The sequence below is a fragment of the Toxotes jaculatrix genome, chromosome 11 (assembly GCF_017976425.1).
Source record: "Toxotes jaculatrix isolate fToxJac2 chromosome 11, fToxJac2.pri, whole genome shotgun sequence".
NCBI lineage: Eukaryota > Metazoa > Chordata > Actinopteri > Toxotidae > Toxotes > Toxotes jaculatrix.
The window spans coordinates 14,440,991-14,461,176 of NC_054404.1; the positions used below are offsets into that span (position 1 = coordinate 14,440,991).

General features: G+C 39.2%; 1 protein-coding gene across 1 annotated transcript in view; it reads left to right on the forward strand.

The window, feature by feature from the left end:
* The first annotated feature begins 1,574 nt into the window (after positions 1-1,574).
* adgrb3 (adhesion G protein-coupled receptor B3) overlaps positions 1,575-20,186 on the forward strand; it is a 112,402-nt gene continuing 93,790 nt past the window's right edge. Inside the window, exons 1-2 of the mRNA XM_041049673.1 lie at positions 1,575-1,752; positions 3,396-4,164. Coding sequence (XP_040905607.1) covers positions 3,411-4,164 — 754 coding nt within the window. The 5' untranslated portion in view covers positions 1,575-1,752; positions 3,396-3,410. The remainder of the gene's footprint in view (positions 1,753-3,395; positions 4,165-20,186) is intronic.

Below are 20,186 nucleotides of genomic sequence, written 5' to 3' on the forward strand. Positions count from 1 at the left end.
AAATATACAAATTAACTAAGCTCCAACATGTATGAAGTTCATGCATATTCATTTCTCATTGAATTTTTTTAAATGCATATGCAGACTGTAGGCCTGTAATTGTGAATTCCATACATCATTTACACGTGAGTAGAAAAGATCCACCTATGAGAACAAAAAACCTTCCACCATCTTCATGTGATCAGCAGACGACTGCAACTCCCCGTCCATTATAGTTCCATTATTCCCATGAATGCAGCCAATAGGTATTGAAGGCACTGAATTGCAGAGCCACTGATGCCGCATTGTCAGTGACCTATTGGATTTAATTGACTGTTGGATAAATGCTTCTCCGAATGGAAAGGACAAAGCATTTGAAAGAAGGAAAAATATAAAAGCTGAAGGCTCCTTTAAGAGTTCCTTTATTGGTCAAACAGCTCATGAACACATTTTATTCTTACCTCGAATATACTGTAGGCTACACACATAAGCATTCCCCCGAGAGCACACATGTCTGAGAAGATGGTGAAGGGGGAGGAGGAAAAAAAAAGAAAAAACAGCAGTTTCGAGATGCACCTGTAAGGTGTAAGACTACCCGGAGCAACTTTCCAAAGAGAGCACAAGTTGCCCCCATGCGCATTTGTTCTTCCAGCAGCAGGGAGGACGTGCAGCGTGCAGTACACCACCAAGCAGTGCAGAAATCAAAACAACAGCGGCTGTCACCCATCAGGAGAGACGGGAGAAATTACCAAACACACCAGCCAGCTTTCAGGTCCCCACTGATAGAGCTCGCAGGTTGTGTTTGAGATCATATTTTTCCCATGCACTCCCCCTTTCCCCCTAAAAAAAAATACACTGAAAAAAAAAAGTCCATGAAATAGTCCTGTTTTTGGAGAAAGCTGCAGCAAGCGAAGCGCGGCGTTGTCTTAGCACTACTGAGAGGGTCCAGTTCAGGGGGGGGAAACCCTTTTGACTCGAATTAAGGGGAGGCTGTATGAGACAAAAAAAAAAAAAAAAAAAAAAAAAAAGACTAGGAGGAGGAGGAGGAGGAGGGCAGGGAAGAAAGTGGTGGTGGTGGTGCCAGACGCAGCGGCAGTAAGAAGCGTACGTACGTGCTTTATCTTAGCGGCAGAGTGTGTGACGTGATATTGCAGCCTGCTCCTGGAGCTCTGCAAGCACCGAGCAAAGCGCGTCTATTCCTCTCTCTGTTGTAACTCACTAGCCCCCAACATCTCACATCCACCCACCACGGATTCTTTTTTCTCCCCCTTTTTTTTCCAGAAAGGTGGGAGGAGGGGGGGTTGGAGAGAGAGAGAGGCTGCGCGACTTGCTGAAGAAAAACATATCAGTTGGAAATAGAGACTTGGAGTCTGCCGAATTAATTTATGGTAATACTGTAAGAATTGCTCTCTTCTCTTCATCACTCCAAGAATTTCTTTCTCTCTCTCTCTCTCTCTCTCTCTCTCTGTCTCTCTGGGTCTGTCTCCCTCTCTCCCCCTCTCTCTCTCTCGCTCTCTCTCTTTCTCGGTGGCTGTCGTGTGTTGTTGCGCTCCGTTTTGATGGGAAAAACCCAGAAGAAGAAGAAGACGGGGGGATATGAGCGGGCAGACCGGAGTGTAACGCATTTTATTTTCATCCATTGAACCATCTTGTTGCGCCGGACTTCTATTGTCGGGAATGGGGAGTATTGATTCACTGGAGGGCTGCAGAATTTATTTATAAAGGATGTGGTCAAGTATGTTGGAAAAATAGCCATAGCTTCCGCAGTGTAAGGTAAGATTATTATTATTATTATTATAATTATCGTTATTATGATTATTGTTATTATTATTGCATGAAACCCCTGAAGCAGCTGAAAATCCCATTTTCATATGTCATCTGTCAGTTAAAGTTTATCCTCCTCCTGTTAAATGTTTGTCCTGTCTATTCAACATGATGGCTCTGGAGCTTTCATCCGCTCACATTCGTCCAGAGTGCTTAACAGATGATTTTTTTGAGAGCTGATCTCTCTCTTAAGAGGCAAAAATCACTTTAAAGTGCCGAGCGTCGAACTGACACTGCATGAGATGTAGCCCGTGTCTCTATATTCAGATTTCCTCTCGAGACGAAATTGCTCTTAGAAGCCGAGGCAATAAAATCAGCGTCTCCTGACGACCGATTTCTCGTCTCCAGAATACTGATTTTTTTTTTCCTGTAGCCTTGGCCGTGAATCTTGCGGAAGGATGTGGAATCATATGGATTTATCGCGACTAAAAGCTGATTTCACTCCACGCTGCTCCCACAAATCCTTATGTAACACATATATTATCCTAATGTGGTGTGACGGGCAGGTTTTATCATTCAAAGGGAAGAAGTTGGAGACACAAGTGCAAATTTAGCCCAATCTATTCTCTGGACTCTGGTATCTGTAGCCTACTTGGGATTTCAACGCCTACACACGCACACAGACACGCGCGCACACACACGCACGCACACACAGTTTGAGAGAGACACACACACACACGCGCGCACACATGCACGTTCTGCTGTGACACTGCTCACAGCTGCATTGCCTGTAGGATTAAAGCAATCAGGACATCGCATTGCATTCTCTCTCTCTCCCTCTCTCTCTCCAGCTCTCTCTTTCTCTCACACAAACACACTTAGGCGCGCGCACGCATGCAAGCTCCAACACACAGAGCGACACAAACTCAGACACACACGCACACACAGACACACACACACACACACACACACAGGCTGGCTCTTTATCAAATTGCATTGTCAAATATGTCAAGCCCTAAATTTCGGAGACATGCAGGTCGGGTAGTGGACAGAAAGCGCGCATAAGGAGAGGAACCACAGTGACCGGGCGGGCGCAGAGAGACATTTCTTCTCAGTCTGTGAATTTATCTTCATCATATTATCTCCCCGTCGTGTGAGGAAACGAGACAAAATCACGAAGGGAACAGCTTGATTTGAAAAAGAATCTGGTTGCTGCGTAAAATGAGCAGTTGCATCCTCACAGCTCGTGAGGACCGGGCTGAGTTGGATAATAACTTTCACTGTTTGTCTTTTGGTCTCAGATATTCTAAATAGCTATATTTGAATATCCCCAGGGATTGTGACATACCAAATACGACCCAATTAATAATGTCTAAATGACTCACATTATTGCACCCCCCCCCCCCCCCCCAAAAAAATAAATAAATAAATAAGTAGGCTAATGGCTGAAGCGCCCACAAGGTGGCAATGTTTGCACAAAGTATAGTAATGGAGGAGGAAGGATGGGGATGCAAAAGCCACGTTGCAGGGTCTGAGTGTGATAAGAAATGTGTGAAGCACATCAATCGGACCTAAAAGACATGTGCCATCATGTTTCCTGTGTCCTCAGCTTTAACATTCCTTTGTGTAATTCTCTCCATCTCTCCTTGCAGGCCAAATGACATAGGATGAAGGCTGTTCGAAACCTGTTGATTTATATATTTTCCACCTATCTTCTGGTTATGTTTGGATTAACTGGTGCCCAAGATTATTGGTGTTCCACTCTGGTCAAGGGGGTCATTTATGGATCATATTCGGTGACTGAGATGTTTCCTAAGAACTATACAAACTGTACATGGACGCTGGAGAACCCAGACCCTACCAAATACAGCATCTACCTGAAGCTATACAAGCGAGACTTGAGCTGCTCTGAATATTCTTTGCTTGCTTATCAGTTTGATCACTACTCACACGAAAAGATCAATGAGTTGCTGAAAGTCAACGAGTCTATAGTGTACCTGTGCGATTCGAAGAATATTTATGTATTTTTGCTGTATGACAAGAATTTTGTTCAACTACGGAGAGTTTTCCCTTATGATTATAACGGATTGACGCCACAGAAGCTGGATGAGGAGGAGAAGTCCATTGTGGAGTTTTTGGTGTTGAACAAGGCGAGCCCCAGCCAGTTTGGGTGTCAAGTGCTTTGTACGTGGCTGGAAAACTGCCTGAAATTAGAGAAAGGGACAGTGGAGACATGTGGGATCGTGTACACAAAATGCACATGTCCTCAGCATTTAGGCGATGGAGAATCAGAGAGTATGCTCATGCTCAACAACGTGGTTTTACCTTTGAATCCACAAACGGAGGGTTGCTTGTCACCCCAACTACAAGCTGGGCAGATCTGCAATCTGAGTGCAGAAGTGAAACGGCCTCCTAAGGAAGGTAAGTATCCTGTCATCTTCCTCCTTTATGCTGAAATAGATGTAGACTTAATGGACTACTGTATGCATAGATAAGATAGTAATCATGTCAGACAAATGTGCACGTCAATCACTCCCTTCTCTGCCCTTATTGCATGTTTGAAGTGTGATGGCCCATGAAACAAAGAGCACACATAGATATGTAGACTGCAGTTGGCTCAGAAATGTGTCAACGTCAAGAACAAAGCTGCCAGAGGAGTTGGGTGTAGTAAAGACCACACCAGCACAAATCAAACCACCTAAAGGGGGGGTCTTTCATTTGGTTGGATTGAATTCAAAATGCACTATCATTGCTGTGAATTTAAAATGGCTGTTTTTGTACATATCAGCACAGAGTTAAAATGGCTGCGGATCCAAAGACAATTTTTTTTTTGGTGTGTTTATACATTTATGTCAGTGTCATCGATGCAAAGACCAACAGTGGTCAATATGGACACATCCCTGGTTTTTTTTTTACTGGCATCTATGTGACATGGAGCGACTGGGATCATGGATGCAGCAGTGTCAGACTGGATCACATTGCCCATGCAATGCAACATTTAAAACTTGTGTATAATATTCAAGAGTTTAATTCTTAGTCAAATCTGTAGAAACTAATAATTAAACATGTTTAAAGATTACTGAATAAAAGTTTTAGGATCTTCAAAGCTGTTCTACTATATAGGAATACCTGTCCAGTGTTGCCATAGAGCAATGCAACGCGTTTTCACTGTATGTTGGAACTGAGCAATAATTAACATAGAGTCAAGTGCTTACAGAAGAGAATGGCATTATCAGTAGACCCATTTGCAGCTGTAAATCCCACGTTAAAAGATGCATACATAAAACACCTATACATGCAGACACATACCCAGGCAGACAGCTGAATGAACATTTAATACTAAATGGTTATGATAAGGTCATAGTGATTCTGTTCATTAGTGTTACCAGGTAGCAGGGGGAGTTTTTGAGTTATCACATTTGTGTAGCTCTTTGAATTACAAAGCGAAACCTTCTTGACACATAGCTGCTTGCATTTTAACAGATAGCAGAGAGAAAAAAAACCCCAGAGGAATATGCTACATACTTCAGAGGCGAGGTGCGTTTACCGTGACACATAAAGGAGGAGCATTCATCACGGCACACTGAACCAAAAATAATGAGTCAACCTTTAGATTTTTTTGGGGGAAAAATAATGATAGCTGGAATGTTATGGAGCTATCTCCCTTGTGGCACTTACCAAAATAACAGTCGTTATAATAGCACCTTGGAGAACAGGTGGCAGTTTTCTAATCAAGAAGAACAGGTGATCATTGATTGCAGTAGTTCAGCTGTTTGGTTGACTCCTGCTGAGTGCTGCTACATGCTACATCCCATTTTTAGGGTTTTATTTTCTTGGAAAACACACAAATACACACATTTTTCTAGAAACATTACCCCCTAGATGCCTATGGTCTTTTTAATGCTTTTGAAAGAATTACTCTTGCTCCAAATATCTACAATTTATTAAGTGGCCAGCCTCCATGAAGTTGGATGATAAACTCATTTTTTGAGTATTGTTCACCTACCCTTTCATTAGAGCCCTTAGGCAATAATGCATACAGTTTTAGATGCAAATTACCATTACAACTCACCCTGCAGTCAAGTAGCACGTGCAGTAACACCGGGAAGTATGACTCAGCTGTGTATTTTTTTTTTTTTTCAGGAAATGTAATCATTTAGTGAATCTTATGTACAAATCACAAACGTTACTGGGAAGCATTATGCTTATTTTCACAGAAAATTCTGTGCTCCAAAATAACATTTGACATTTTTCTATCAGCATGTTAATAACAGCTTAAGAGCACAGCTTATTTTTTTTTTTCCTCTCTCAGAAGATTTTCCACAAGCTTCTATTTATAGGGTCGGTTGATAGGAGGTTTGAATAAATCCTTTTTCATCTGGATAACGGGGAGATCACCACTGGGTTTAAAAGAGCACTGTGTCTCCCGTGGCATCGTGGTGACAGAGTGGGTGTTCCTGATGAAGAATAAAGCATTACAAACAGTCGACAAGGGCTCCATTTGATAAAATCACTTGTCTTTGATCTTCTCAGTTCCTGGTAGAGGATGGCTTCAGAGCACATCAAAGAAAAGCAAGGCTGGAGGTTGTATACTCCAGCCATGCCACTGAAATGCCCCACCAGTGTTTCACGGAGACAGAGGATAACAACATTTTAAAGGTTAAAGCTTTTAAATATTTAAGGTGATTATGCAGACAATGGACAGGCCACATTCCTTGATACCGTGGCATTTTGAAAACCACAGCGACACGACGAAATCCTAAACAGATGTACTACTCGGATGATTCATTTATGCAGTTTTATTTTTATCACATTCTCCCATTTCATGAATAAAAGTTGTGAAAGGAGGCACCACAATGGCGCAGTGGCACTCACAGGAAGACAGATTTAATTCTCTGTCTTTTTTTTCCGTGTGCGTTCATGTGGGTTTCCTCCCACATCCCACACATGCAAGTCAAGTAGGCCGTTTACTCTGAGCTGCCCATAGGTGAATGAGTAGTGACTGAATAGCTCTGATGTCCTGGTGACGTGTCCTGGGTGTTTTCTTACTTTCAGTCCAATGAATGCTCGGATAGGCTCCAACTAGTGTGACTCTGAATTCTGGAGCAGAAAAATTAGAAACTGAACTGAACTGTCATAAATTTAAATTGCCCTGGTGCATTTATTTTGAAAAGAATAACCAAGATCATAAAGAGGCATTTGGTAGCCAGATAGCAAGTACAAGCAGACATTTTAGTGCATGCTCTTACCCAGCTATCTTCCTTTCCCCCTGTCCAATCCTGTGCAGATGCTGGTGTTTACATGTCCACAAGCTTAAAATCCGCAAATTCACATTGTGCTGCTCAAAAACATCCACAAATTGCTCTTGGCTTGAGGAAATAAACATCATGAGGCATTGTCTTGTTTTGTGGCTCAGTCTACCAGTCTGCCCTTGGCTAAGGAAAAGTGACGCATTCTTTCTCGTTTAGTTGGAATTTGCCAGTTTTCAAGGATCAGGGTCAAGGAGTCTCATTGTCTGAGAGGAATGTGCTTTGGTGCATGTCCTCCAAGGTGTTCACTGTTAATGCCTTGAGCAGCAACGTTCATGTCTAGATGCCTCAGTATTATACAAAGACTGTTTTGTACAAAGAATTGTGACAATCATCCCTCTGTTTAATATAACATTGTCACTGAAAAAGTTTTCTTTCTTGTTTTTTTTAAACAAAGCAATTATTTCAAAATGAAAAGAGCAATCTGACTTTTTCATCCGAACGTTTTTGTTTTTTTTTTTTGATTCTGTCAGATATTTCAGTTCATATAACCGGGCCCACCTCTACCCCCACTTTCTATTTCTGTGTTGTCATTGACTTATGAGTAATAGTGGAGAAAGATAACAAGTGTGACAGTGACAGTAAGATGCCTTCTGGAGATTAGGGTTCATAATTTGTTTCAGGCCCAATAATGCTGCAAAAGAACCAAAGCTCATAAGTGTGTAAAATATTCAAATAAATATTTCATGAGTCCACAAAGTGGAGCCTCCAAATTCATTGTTAGTACAAGAAGTAGGTTAGTAACGACTATGACATCACAGATTTGAGTCCTGATCTTTTTTTTCCCTTCTTTTTTCACTTGAGAGACAATTTTTCACACTTATGCAGTATGCAATATGTATAAAACATGTCAATGCTTTGTTTGGATTCTTTAGTTTTGTTTCACACGGGTGATTAAAGTCGACCACCACAGAACTGGCACAGAGGGAAAGAAATGTCACATTTCCTTACTGCAGTGGTTTTCATGTTATCTAAGAAACGTATCCACTTAATGCATTTGCTTATTTGTGCAGTTGCAGATGCTTATTTGATCATTACAGTTTCTGATGATGCAGACCACGCGCCATGTGGAAAATGGCAATAGGATTTTATTGGCAAATGAAATGTGTGTGAAGCGTTCTAATGCACTGTCACCCGCCAGAGTCCTGAGCACTGCAGCAGCTAAGCCTTGCTGCCTCACATAGTGAGGCCTTTTATTCACTTTGGATCTCAGTCAAGTCACTCAGTAGTCACACTGCATTATGCTCACCCCCATTGTTCAGTACACTTGGAGGCCATTTTAGTTCCAATTCAGTGAAGGAAAGAGCTCAGCTCAACAGCACAGAATCTGTTTGTTTTATCTTAGACATGCATTATTTGTCTTTAGCTATAGCAAATATCTGGAATATCCCATGTCCCAGCTATCCCTAAAATCCTGAGCTAAAATATTCCACCATCTTAATAATTTTAGCCTGCTGTAAACACTGTTTCACTGTTCAACTCCTGGATTTTTTAGAAACAGTATTTGAGCTATGCTCTCTGTGTTCATTCTTCTGTATTAAACCTCCTGAGGTAGCTGCGGTTATGTTAAAGAAAGTTGTTAGGGAATGACAAGGTCAACACAAAACGCGTGATAGGCTGTAGGACCCTGAAGAATCAGCATGAAAGTGCCAGCTATCTTCTTTGTTCATGAGCTGCATATTAAATTTGCCTTTTCAAAAAAAAAAAAAAAAAAAAAAAAAAGGGTAATGCAGAGTATGAAACAATTATGTTTTACGGTGTAATCAATTACGCAGCTTTGGGTCAATTCCAGACACGTCTTGTGAAACATATATAGAAAACTGCTCAAAGGAGGTTAAACACTAAACTAAAAATTGATTCGGGATCTGCAAGACTCTGATTTTTAAGATAATGGCGCCTTGAAATTGGTAAGCAGTTCTTTTCTGTGCGTGGCTAAATGATATACAGATATTAGAAGATGTACATATAATAACTAATATAGATTCCTCAAATAGCCCAGGTCACTGTTTCTGGATATAAAAATTCATGAGCCTCTGAGGTGACTCCTAAGTTATTTTACACAGTGATATAAAATGACAAAAACTGTTGCCATGTTTAAAATTCTGCTTAAACCACTCACACTGTCACACATGGATGCAAATGGGCTCTTTGGAACCACAAAAGTCTCCATTTTCCAACCATTATAAATTTATGATACAATAAAGTATGGGGTCCACCACATGAAGCTCAATAGGGTTTTTTTTTTTTTCGTGTGTGTGGCAAGTTAAATGCTTAAAAAGACAACAGTTGTACAATTATGTATAATATAATCAAATAGCCGATTCTGATAATTGTTTTATTAAAAGCCCTGATATGTGGTCCAACATGAACAATATAATTTTCTGCCAAAGCCTTAATTTATTCTGCTTATTTCCCAGGGCTCAATTAGTAAATGGTTATGTCACGTATTTCTGCTCATCGATCACAGTAAAGCAACATCTGAATCAAAACCTGATTGTGACAGTTGTGTGGTTGTTTGTGGATGTTGCCAGGTAACTATCAATCAAAGCTGATCCCACTCGTTTAGTATATCTATATATTATATTGAATATCTAATATGATAAAGAAATATACTTAACATTTGCAATTAAGTTTTCAGGGGCTTTCAATATCAATAACATGATGTTTTAAGTGAGATGAAACATGTATTAGTCAGTTATAAAGATTAAAATGAGAGTCTGATCTCAGAGTTCCAGTATTCTAGTAAAGCTAGAATCCTTAGAAAGCAGGTTTTCTTATTTTAGTTAACATCTCTAAAGTAAACACTTTCAGTTTACCGTTAGTCATTTGGTTAAAACTGCACTAGTTCCACAGCTACACCAATAAAGTATGTGTTGACAGTTGCTTTTGAATAGGCAGGGCAGGTATCGCTGTGTGATAAAGTATTGATGCAAACTGAATAGTTTATGTGGTTCTATGCCAGGAAGTGCATTATAGTATGATACTGAAAAGAATTTGGGCTGTTCTGTTAAATTGTCAATCATCATCCTATTGAAGTGGCCCACAGTGAATCCATTCACTAGCTGCGATGCTAACAATGATAACCTGGCGGTGGGGTGGATGCAGATGAGCTGCGAATACTGATGTTCATTTGACATGGATTTGTGATCTCAGTCTTGAGGCTATGTTTCAACAGCGTGACAACTGCAAGTCAGAGTGATAACTCTCAAATACCCAGACTGTGCACTGCAAACTGCCTCCAAGTAAATTAAAGCCTCGTGTTGTCACAGCTGAACAGCAGACAGGATGCAATGAAACGCAGCAAGTCTGGAAAGAAGACCTGAAATACAATTTCAGAAGCGTGGAGGTGATTTATGGTTTTCAGACATCTAGAAAGAATTATGCAGTATAAGAACCAGTGGTTACGATGCAAATGCAAAAAAGTGATGCTGGAGCTTAAACTACCTCCAAATTAAACAACACATTTTTGGTGATTCACCTGAAAAAAGTAGAAGTACTAAAATACTAAGAGCTCAATGTAGTTTTACCAGTACTTCAAATGTATACTTAGTACAGTGCTTGAGTAAATGTACTTAGTTACAGCGTCAAGCCTATATTTCTTAAATTAGTGCATCAATCCAGGCCCCATCTCCATCACTCTTCCAGTGTCATGGAGGTGACAAGTCCACCTTCTTAACTTTACAGCCTACACTAAATACAACTGTAATAAAATGTGTGAGTAACAGTTGTTGCCTATAATAATGTCATATTACAGCAGGAATCGTAATCAGAGTAATGGGTTACGCAATGTAGTATCTAATTCTCTGATGTGAGGCAGCCACGCCTCGTTTTGTCAAAACTGTGCCGCTTCACCAGTAAAATCCTACATAACCAACGAGGAAACATGCATGTCTGATTTATTAGTGTGCGTATTCCACCTATATACATGGTTCTTGTTATGAATTCCAAACAGTGGTAGGTTTGTGTGCCAGTGCATCCACACTGCACCAACTCCCATAACTACTCATAAATTCTTCTTGAAATGCCACAGACTTGCCTTGTTTACCATTCAAGCTCTCACTCAATTCTTTCAGCTTTGCCCATTAAATAAAAATCACACAAAACAACAAATCTAAACCACCACTGCATAGTGAAAATGCTGAACTGAGGTTGGTTCAGTGCACTGTTTGAAGGTTTGATATTACAAACAAAGTAAAGTAAGACATAAAGGGGTGAGAGGTAGCATTTCTTTACCTGTCAGTATCTTACTGTTTATACTTCTATCAATTTGCTTAATTTCTATCATTTAAAAAAAAAGAAAATCTAATATGTGGTCTGTCCTCTAAATGGCTGCACTGTGGGAAACATTTGAACAGTGAACGGTATTAAAGGTCTTTGTGAAATTGTGAAATTATGTCAACCTAAAAGACTGTTCTGCTTAATGAATAATTTACAGAGAACAGGTCTTAGTTAAAGCACTTTATGTGAACAATCTTTGTTGTTTTTCCACTGCAGAGGACTTATTTTACATCTCATCTCGTAGCACACTGGTGCTGCATCAATTTTGCCGTAGTGTGCGCATGGGCGAAGCTGATGCTGTTGTTTGTCAAAGGCTCCATACGGTATACTGCCGTGCTGTTTCATCAACACAGCAGCAAATGCATACTTATCATGAAACATTTCCATTTGTAATTGCATGTCTTGCTTTGACATCACAGCATCCAGGCTCTATTTTGCAATTTATGAGTTAAAGATAAGTGGACCTTATAAATCAAAGGAACAGCCACCGTTGTGCTTTTCCTTTGACTTCAAAAAGGTTTCTATATGAATGCAAACATAACAAGTCTCTGTAGATGAAGACTGTCTCATCTTATTATTATACAAATTTAGATTTGTTTATTGCCATCATATGCATAATTTAATACAAACAATAATTTCTGATTCCCTGCCATTAAAAAAATATATTCCTGCAGTCTCATTCATGAGAAAATGAGGCAACACTGTGAACTTGTTTCCATTATGTCCAACTAGAACTAAGTGTGAAGTGAAGGTTTGGCATCGTTGCTTCTCAACAGAAAAGGAACAATTCAGCTCACTGTAAAAAAAAAAAAAAAAAAAAATTTGGACAACAATTGTGATTTTCACTTAGCAAATTCATTTAGACAGCAAAATCCTGCAGAGGGGGCCTCAGAAACTCCATTCTTCATCCTTCTAAGAAAACCTTAGCCACATTCACAAGTCTGTTACAGCTTTGCCCTACGATTCTGAAGCGAGGGCGAATCTTTGAAGCTCTCAGTGTGGATAAACACTGTCACATGTCTCCAACATATCTTGTCATTTTTTAAAATAAGCTAAAAAAAAAAAAATCATATTCTAACTTTTGTGTGGGCTGGCTTAATGTGGTAAATTTTATCAAGCCCTTGTTGTGCGGTGCCAGAGATGTTAATGTAAATTATGCACTGCTTTCAGCCTCTCAGTTGCATGTTCCTGCATTTCAACCCAGTTAGTTTTGGCCTGTCACTGGATGGCTATTTCAGCCCACAGAGGAGAGGCATTTGCATAAACATCCACCCACAAAACCTGGCAAATGAGTCTGTCACTCAAAGACACTGTCTGTGTGGTAAAGTGGAGGCAAAATCCAATTTTTTTTTCTCAAGAGGCTTCTGTAGCTGCTCTCACTGGCATTCCTTCTGCAGGGTATGGCAAGTGTCCTTGTGTAGCTGTAATGGATGCTGCCTTTAAACTTGCATGGTATACTGTGAACTAGGGCAGCGTACACACTTACATAATCGGTGTCATATAACAACACCATGTAGTCTACACAGTCCCGCCATGAGTTTTACATTTTCAATGCAGTCAGAGTTTAGAACTTAAACTTGTATTTTTCAGTATAATATAAATAAAGATGTAATATTTAATAAAAATATTAATAGAATATTATAAAGTCAATTAGACCTTAAGTGCTGAAAACTGCTATTTAAAGTATTTACTTTGGAATGCAGGTTTTTGGTCAAGGGCGAGGGCTTAAGGTGAATACCACTCAATCATTTTCTCCTAATGATGGAAATAAGGGAATCCAGACTGATCAGACTGATCCAGACTGTCAGGATCAGGAAAATCCAGACTGAACTAATGACCTTTTGTTTTTAAATTTTTTATTTTATTTTACTTTTTGACCCTTGTACCAATCATTCAATTTCTATTGGGTGTCCTCTTTTCCATCCTTTCCAAATAGCAATGGGCAGGGTTTCTACTAGCTTTTGCTGATAAGAAACTCTAGTACCTCTTGTAAAAGAAGAGAAAAGAAAAAAAAAAAAAAATCATATTTGAACTTGACCAAGCCTTCACTTTGATGTGCAAACAATGCAACTTAAAACAACTGGTCGTCCTGTTGATAATGAAAATAGTAATGTAAATAAAACAACACGCATTACATAATGTACTATGGACAAAGTATTATAAATGTTGTCTCTCTATTAAATCTATGAGTTTTTAACAACAACCTCAGAATGACAAAACTATGTGTTGTTGTGTGCAACTATAATGGCAGTGATGTTTAATTTAAGTTGGTTATCTAAAGCATACATACAAAACAGAGTATATCACACAAATGAATAACATTAATAATTAAAAAACACTTTTATATTATTCTTGCTATGATCACTGATCTGTCCTGGATGAATCCATTACAGTGATATGAATATTCAAAGTGTTTTTTTTTTTTTAAATCTAATTTGTCTTGTGTTGTTTAATGTTTAATTAGTCCAATCTGTCATCAGGTGTTTTTTTTCTCTTGTCATGTTCTGCAGGATTACAAAAGTCTCCACTGCACTGCCTCTATAAGAACTGTTGGTGAAATAGGGACTGTTTTAACTTAAGGTATACGATTGCATCTTAAGGATTCTGAAAGAGGGGTCTTTCAAATGGCAGCACTAAGGCTTGACAGATGCGTGATGGGATGTTTCAGCAATGGCCATCACAAACGAGGACAGCTGACATTTGCTTGCACTGCCTGTATGTTTCCATGGAGCATTGTGGATATTCAGCTCCTCTCACTGTAAGGCGAAGTGTTACGTAACGTAGAATGAGCTTTAGAAATTATCACTCTGCAACACACTTGTGCCAGATTGTCAGCTTGTCTACAGTACAGCTATCTGTCCTTCTGAGCACACCGAGAAATGACTCTCACTGTAAATCTTTTTTTTGACAGCCCATCACAACGAACAATAAATAAATAAATAAATAATAAGAATAAGAATAACCTACTGAGTATAAGTAAACAAGGGCTATGCTATGGAAACATTCTTTTTTGGTACATCTAGACATGAATGTCATGGCATTCTATGGCATGGAGAGAGAGAAGGTTTATCTTGATTCCTCATTTGGCCTGCAGCATGATCGTCTGACTCTGGTCCACCAGTTAACATACCTAAATACTACTAAGTCACTACTATAGCAACCAGTGCAGATGTGTTGACAATGCCTGAATATATAATTCCTAATGGATCACTTGTGAACAGCAGTGTGCACAGAAAGTCCTTAAATTGGACCAGAGACACAAAAGTGATTTTCCAGGTCTGGATATTGTCCGCCGTCTTATTACCATCTATGCATACTACCTTATCTGTGGAGATTTTTAAGTCACCATTGCATTAGTTAAGGTTTGGTTATGTTTAGGCAACACAAAGTCCTTGGTAAAGACTGTGCTCATAGTATCACAGTCAGGTGCTTTGCTGTGTTATAGAAAACAAAATCGCTCCTCTGTTTTTGGGCCTGAGCATAAACATAGCTCATTTTAACCTGCTTGAACAAATGACCCATGCTGTCATTTTCCCCCAGAGGACAGTCTCTGCCTTTTCCAGCATTAATTCAGCAGAAAACTACAAAGTTCTCAAATGAAGAACCACTATTTCTGCCAGTCTATATCGCAGAGAATGTAATTGCTCTACTTGAGTATTTAATATCATAAACATGCTCTTTCCTTAAATAATCCTTAATTGTTAAATTACTCACAATCTCCTTGAAGTCTCAATGGCAGCATCAGTGTGAGATCTCTAAACACAGTAAAATGAGCAAATCGCACTCCACCAAATTAGTGAAAGTCTGCTGCAGGGAACTCTATCCATTTAGCCAATACAGAGGACACATCAGATGGTTAGATGCTCTCTGCAGTATTGTATTAAAGAGAGCTTCAGAGCACCGCCATAATGAAATGTGACAGATAAATCAGAAGCATTTGGGAAATAGGTTCGGATTACTGAATCAATACTGTATCCAGGGGCGCTGCCAGGGATTGTGGTCCACATGAAAGGATATCACATTGGGCCCCCACCACCCCACCACCACTGGCTACACCAAACCTGAAAAAATAACACTGTGCAGACATGCATGCAACATTCTGCGTACAGTGAAATTCACTGTTTGATGCAAAACTGATACCCTCAATAAGAAATGTGCTAAACATCATCTTTCAGTTTTAATGTAATTATAATGGCAAAATTCTTGAATGGAAAATTCTCTAAGCATTAACTAACTAATATTACTTAAACTTCTTCAATGAAAATAAATTAACATTATCATTTACAGAATTATATAACAAACAACAGAATATAATCAGCCACAGATTTTTGAACCAACTAGAAAACAAGTAGCTATAAAAACAGGAACTGGAAATGAAAAAGCCTGATGGTGGTGATAGAGGACAGGTCATATCGTCACCAAATAAACAGGTTTCTTCCACAACTGTGCACAACAAATATTATGGCAATGTAGCCATGACTCTGAGATATATTTTGTTCTCAGACTGTGGTCATCACATATGTGGTGATCCAACATCCATAGCCATGCCATTTAATGAGCTGTTTTTGTTTCCTATAATGATCATTATGTGGAAAAATAATTACAGTATTTGAATTCTTATCACTGAAAAGGATTTAATCGGTTTTCTTTTTTCATAATAATACAAAAAAAGAAATTCCCACAGACCCCCTGTAATTATGCCAACTGACATGTCATTCAACACAAAGCTGCTCACCGCCTTCCTCAGTTGGGAGTAGAACCGGTTCATTGGTAGGAGTATGGGGATGGGGAGACAGGGTTGCTGAGCCTGAAGCTGCATCTGTTGGGCCTGGCACCAGGCAGGAGCAGGGACAACTGATTTAGTATGCATTGCTTGCTAAAAGTTCAACCTGCATTGATTAAATATAAGCTAAAAGAGGAGCGAAGTGTAAACACTCTGAGTTTTCTGTCAAGATATTATCTGTCTAATGTTAGGGGAGCAAATGTTGCCTATGGACCTAACAGGTTAATTTCCACCACTCACAGAGTGCATTCACTCTCAAATTAGCTGACATACTTTTGTTTTCTCTTTTTCATTTTTGGAACCCAGACTTTTTTTTGAGGAAGCTGAGACGCTCCACCAGTACTCTTAACTCACAGTTCACTTCAAGCAAATACCACCAGTTAACATACCTAACACTACTAAGTCGCTACTGTGGCAACCAGTGCAGATGGGTTGACAATGACCGAACATACAATTCCAAATCAATCACTTGCAAACAGCAGTGTGGAATATGAGCTCTTAAATTGGACTGGAGACACAAAAGTGACTTTCTAGCAGTCTGAATATTGTGTATTTTCAAGATAGTTTCTATCCACTGTCTTTGACATTGCCATACATGCATACTACCTTATCTTTGTCAGGGTGCAGCAATTCCACAACACATATGAGCATTTTAATAATGCAATACTGAAAAAAAAAACATACTAAATCTTCTAATAATGTTTAGGGCCCCTATCAGTCAGAGACCTTTGAAATTGTCCTACCCCCCACCCCCCTGCACAGGCTGACCCACCACAGGTATTCCAGACTTCCCAAAACTGCACTGCTTTAGTAGCACCTCCAGTAAAACCCTGCACTTGGGCTTGGGACTTTGTATCCTCTGTACATACAGTCTGCAATGTCAAGTTTCAGACATAAATTAAAAGACTGTCGTCCCCTAAAAAACGAGCCCACAGGATGTCTGTGCAAGCAGCATATTATGACCCATAGTTACATTTTATTGGTAGGTGACCTCTTGCAGTGGCAGTAATTTTTTGGGAGCAAAGGAGGAAGTCAGGCGACATATAAAGAGCGTCAAACTTTCCTTAAACCTAACGTTGTTGTTTTTATACCTAAACCTAACCAGTCTGTGACCATTATATATTGTAACCGCGACAGTGAAGGTTGCATACACTTGCCGCCGTAGGGCACTATTTCATGATACACCCCACTGGGTCGCCTCAGAGGGTAGGAACAAACAACCTATATGGTTGTTCTGGTTGGAGGACTTTATAGTTTGTGACGTTGCTGTGAGGGGTGGTTATAGGCGCAACAAAAATTTTAACAAGAAGGGGTAGGTGTAGCCATGATTTTTCAGCTTGTTGGTTAGTTACATGTTAATCGTGTGAAAGAGCTGACTACTATGTAAATACAATCAGTATAATGTAGAGAGTTTTGACCTTGTTGTATCATTGGACGCATGCTACCTTCAGTTTCTCAGTTATAAAACTATACTAACTATACTTTCAGTATGAATGATGCCAACAAATAACTGACACAGAAAAGCTGAATAGACTCCATCTAGTAGTGATGATCTCGCCCTGAAACTGCAATGGCTGACAGAGTTCATCTGTTATTACAGTCCAATACAGTATCAGCCTGTGATTGAATTATGCAAGAGGTCAACCAAGCATAGTGAGTCAGTATAAGCATTGCTCCCTTCGATGACAGAGACTTTTACTGTGATGTGAGGCAAAGTGTTCATTACTAGTAACTGTAGCCATGCTGTGGCCCTAGCAACCATTTTCTTTATCGGCTTTGGATGATCTGCTTATTTGAATTTAATGTACATCTCTCACACAGTTGATATAAAAGGTAAATAATAGCAAGTTTTCCACAAATGTCACTCGTCATGTGTGTGTTTTTAAAGGGAGTTTTGGTGTTTTCCTCTGTCAAATTGCAGTATAATTCAAGATTCATAACATTGTCGGAATATCTACAAATACACATGAAGCAGCTGAAGGGATGATGCTGAAAGCTACTTTTTGTGGATCTGACACCTCTTGATGTGATCTTTAATTTGTTAATGGTTAATTTGGCTTGGCTTCAATTTGATAATCTCTTGACAAAATCAAAGCATAATTTTGGTCTGATTTTATATTTTTCCTAAAAGACTCAGATTAAGTTCTATTTCTACTGGTTTTGCTGTCTTCTGGAAAGCATCTGCCACCCTGAGTGTGATGTAAATCAAATATGGCTGGCATGTAAATTCTGTGTTCCTCCTGTAATCTGTAGCCTTTGATTTGGTGCATTCAAAGACACCTTTGTTTCCAAAGGAAGCATTAATAGACCATTTCTATGTGTGAAGCAGTTTTACAAGCCTTTGATTTAGTCTCTTTGAAACGTACATCTATGAAAAGAGGTCATGAGACACACAGCTGCTCTGCGTGTATGTGTGTGTGTATTATATCAAGCTAATGAATACAGAGCAAATGGCACTGAAGTGATAATGTAGAAAATAATCACCCTGTGATTCTTAGCCCTCCTCTGAGCTGCATTTGGTTACTGTCACTATTAATAAACATTTCTTGCACTTCTCCCTCATGATGACTCAGTGCATTACAAAATTGTCTTTTCTTGTGCTATGCATTTGTTCCCGCTTTAAAAAGTAAATGCAGTGCATATAGAATATCAAAACGTACAGGCAGATGTCTAACCACCACGGTTGTTCAGAGTTTGACTATGTAACTGTGCAGTCACAGTATTTTGTGGAAGCAGACTTAAGTGCAGGACAGTGTAAAAGCTGAAAGCTTATTTTAAAGTCTTAAGGATTCAACAACATCAGTATTCCTTGGTCAAAAGCCCTGCTTTGCTCTAAAATGTATCAATGCAGGGATGATGGCTGGAGGCCATTACTTGGTGTTCATCCTTGTGCATCAACTAGTCACGTGGCCACTCACAGTGCAAAACCCCTGTTTTTGCACTGTGCTATGAGCAGCATAGCCTTCCTATATTGTTGACAATCTATGCAATAAGTGAAGAAAAAAAATAATAATAGAAATTCAATAGACAAACTAATAGTAAAAAATAGCTTGATCCATACATGTAGAAATGTATGAATTGAAGCATCTACTGTAAATCTGATATTGGCACACAACAGATGCCACAGTACAGGCGTAATAATAAAGTAAAATCAAAATGGTTTATTGATTCCTTCCTTCCAGCACTTGTTTCTGCATTGATAGACAGATTGTTAGAACAGCAACAAAGATGAAAAGTCTTTTAGTTAACGGAGGGTGATTTGTAGAAATTCTACCACTAATTACACACTGAATCTCAAAATTAGAACTGCTGGACTTTGCAAAGGTGAAGTACATGAACATGAAAACAATCCCTGTCATAACAGAAAACCAAAGCTTTATTTGAGAGAAGTTTCAATTGTGTGGCACATTTAGGTGTAAAATTTATATTCCACAAATGCATGGCACCCTCACTTGAAATAGCAACTTTCAACAAACCCTCAATTTTGTGTGTGCTAATGTCTCTAAGAACACTGGTATCCATGGAAACCATTGCTGCAAATGGATCATGAATTCAGAGCCAGTGGTGCCATACTGTACAGCCTCTTTAATCATTGTTCAAACTGAAGGTGCCACAGTTGCTGTACAAACAACAGCACTCTCTTAATAAGGCAACTGCTGCCTCTACAAGAAATAGTAAAAGTGACCTTGCAGTTATGTTGAAACTTGTTGGAATGAAACCTACATTTACTTTGCTGATAGCTTTTGCTGAAAACAGCGGGCCTAAGAAGGGAAAACTTAGTATGACAGCATGAATGTAAACCTTCTATTATCTCATGTCAGGCTACAACAAATATCAAACTGTTAACTACTGTATGTTGCAGTTTTGCTCTGGCACATGAAAAAAAAGCACATGACATATTCAATTTTCTTCAAGGCAAAATTCAAACCCTTCCATTCAAAATTCCCCGGTCAAAATAGGCTTTTGTTTACATGCTTCGGGTCTTACTGTGAACTAGTTCTCAGTCTTTGTTTTCTGTGATATTTCTGTAGCCCATGTCATGAAGCAAATGTGACTGGGGCTAAGATTTGGGG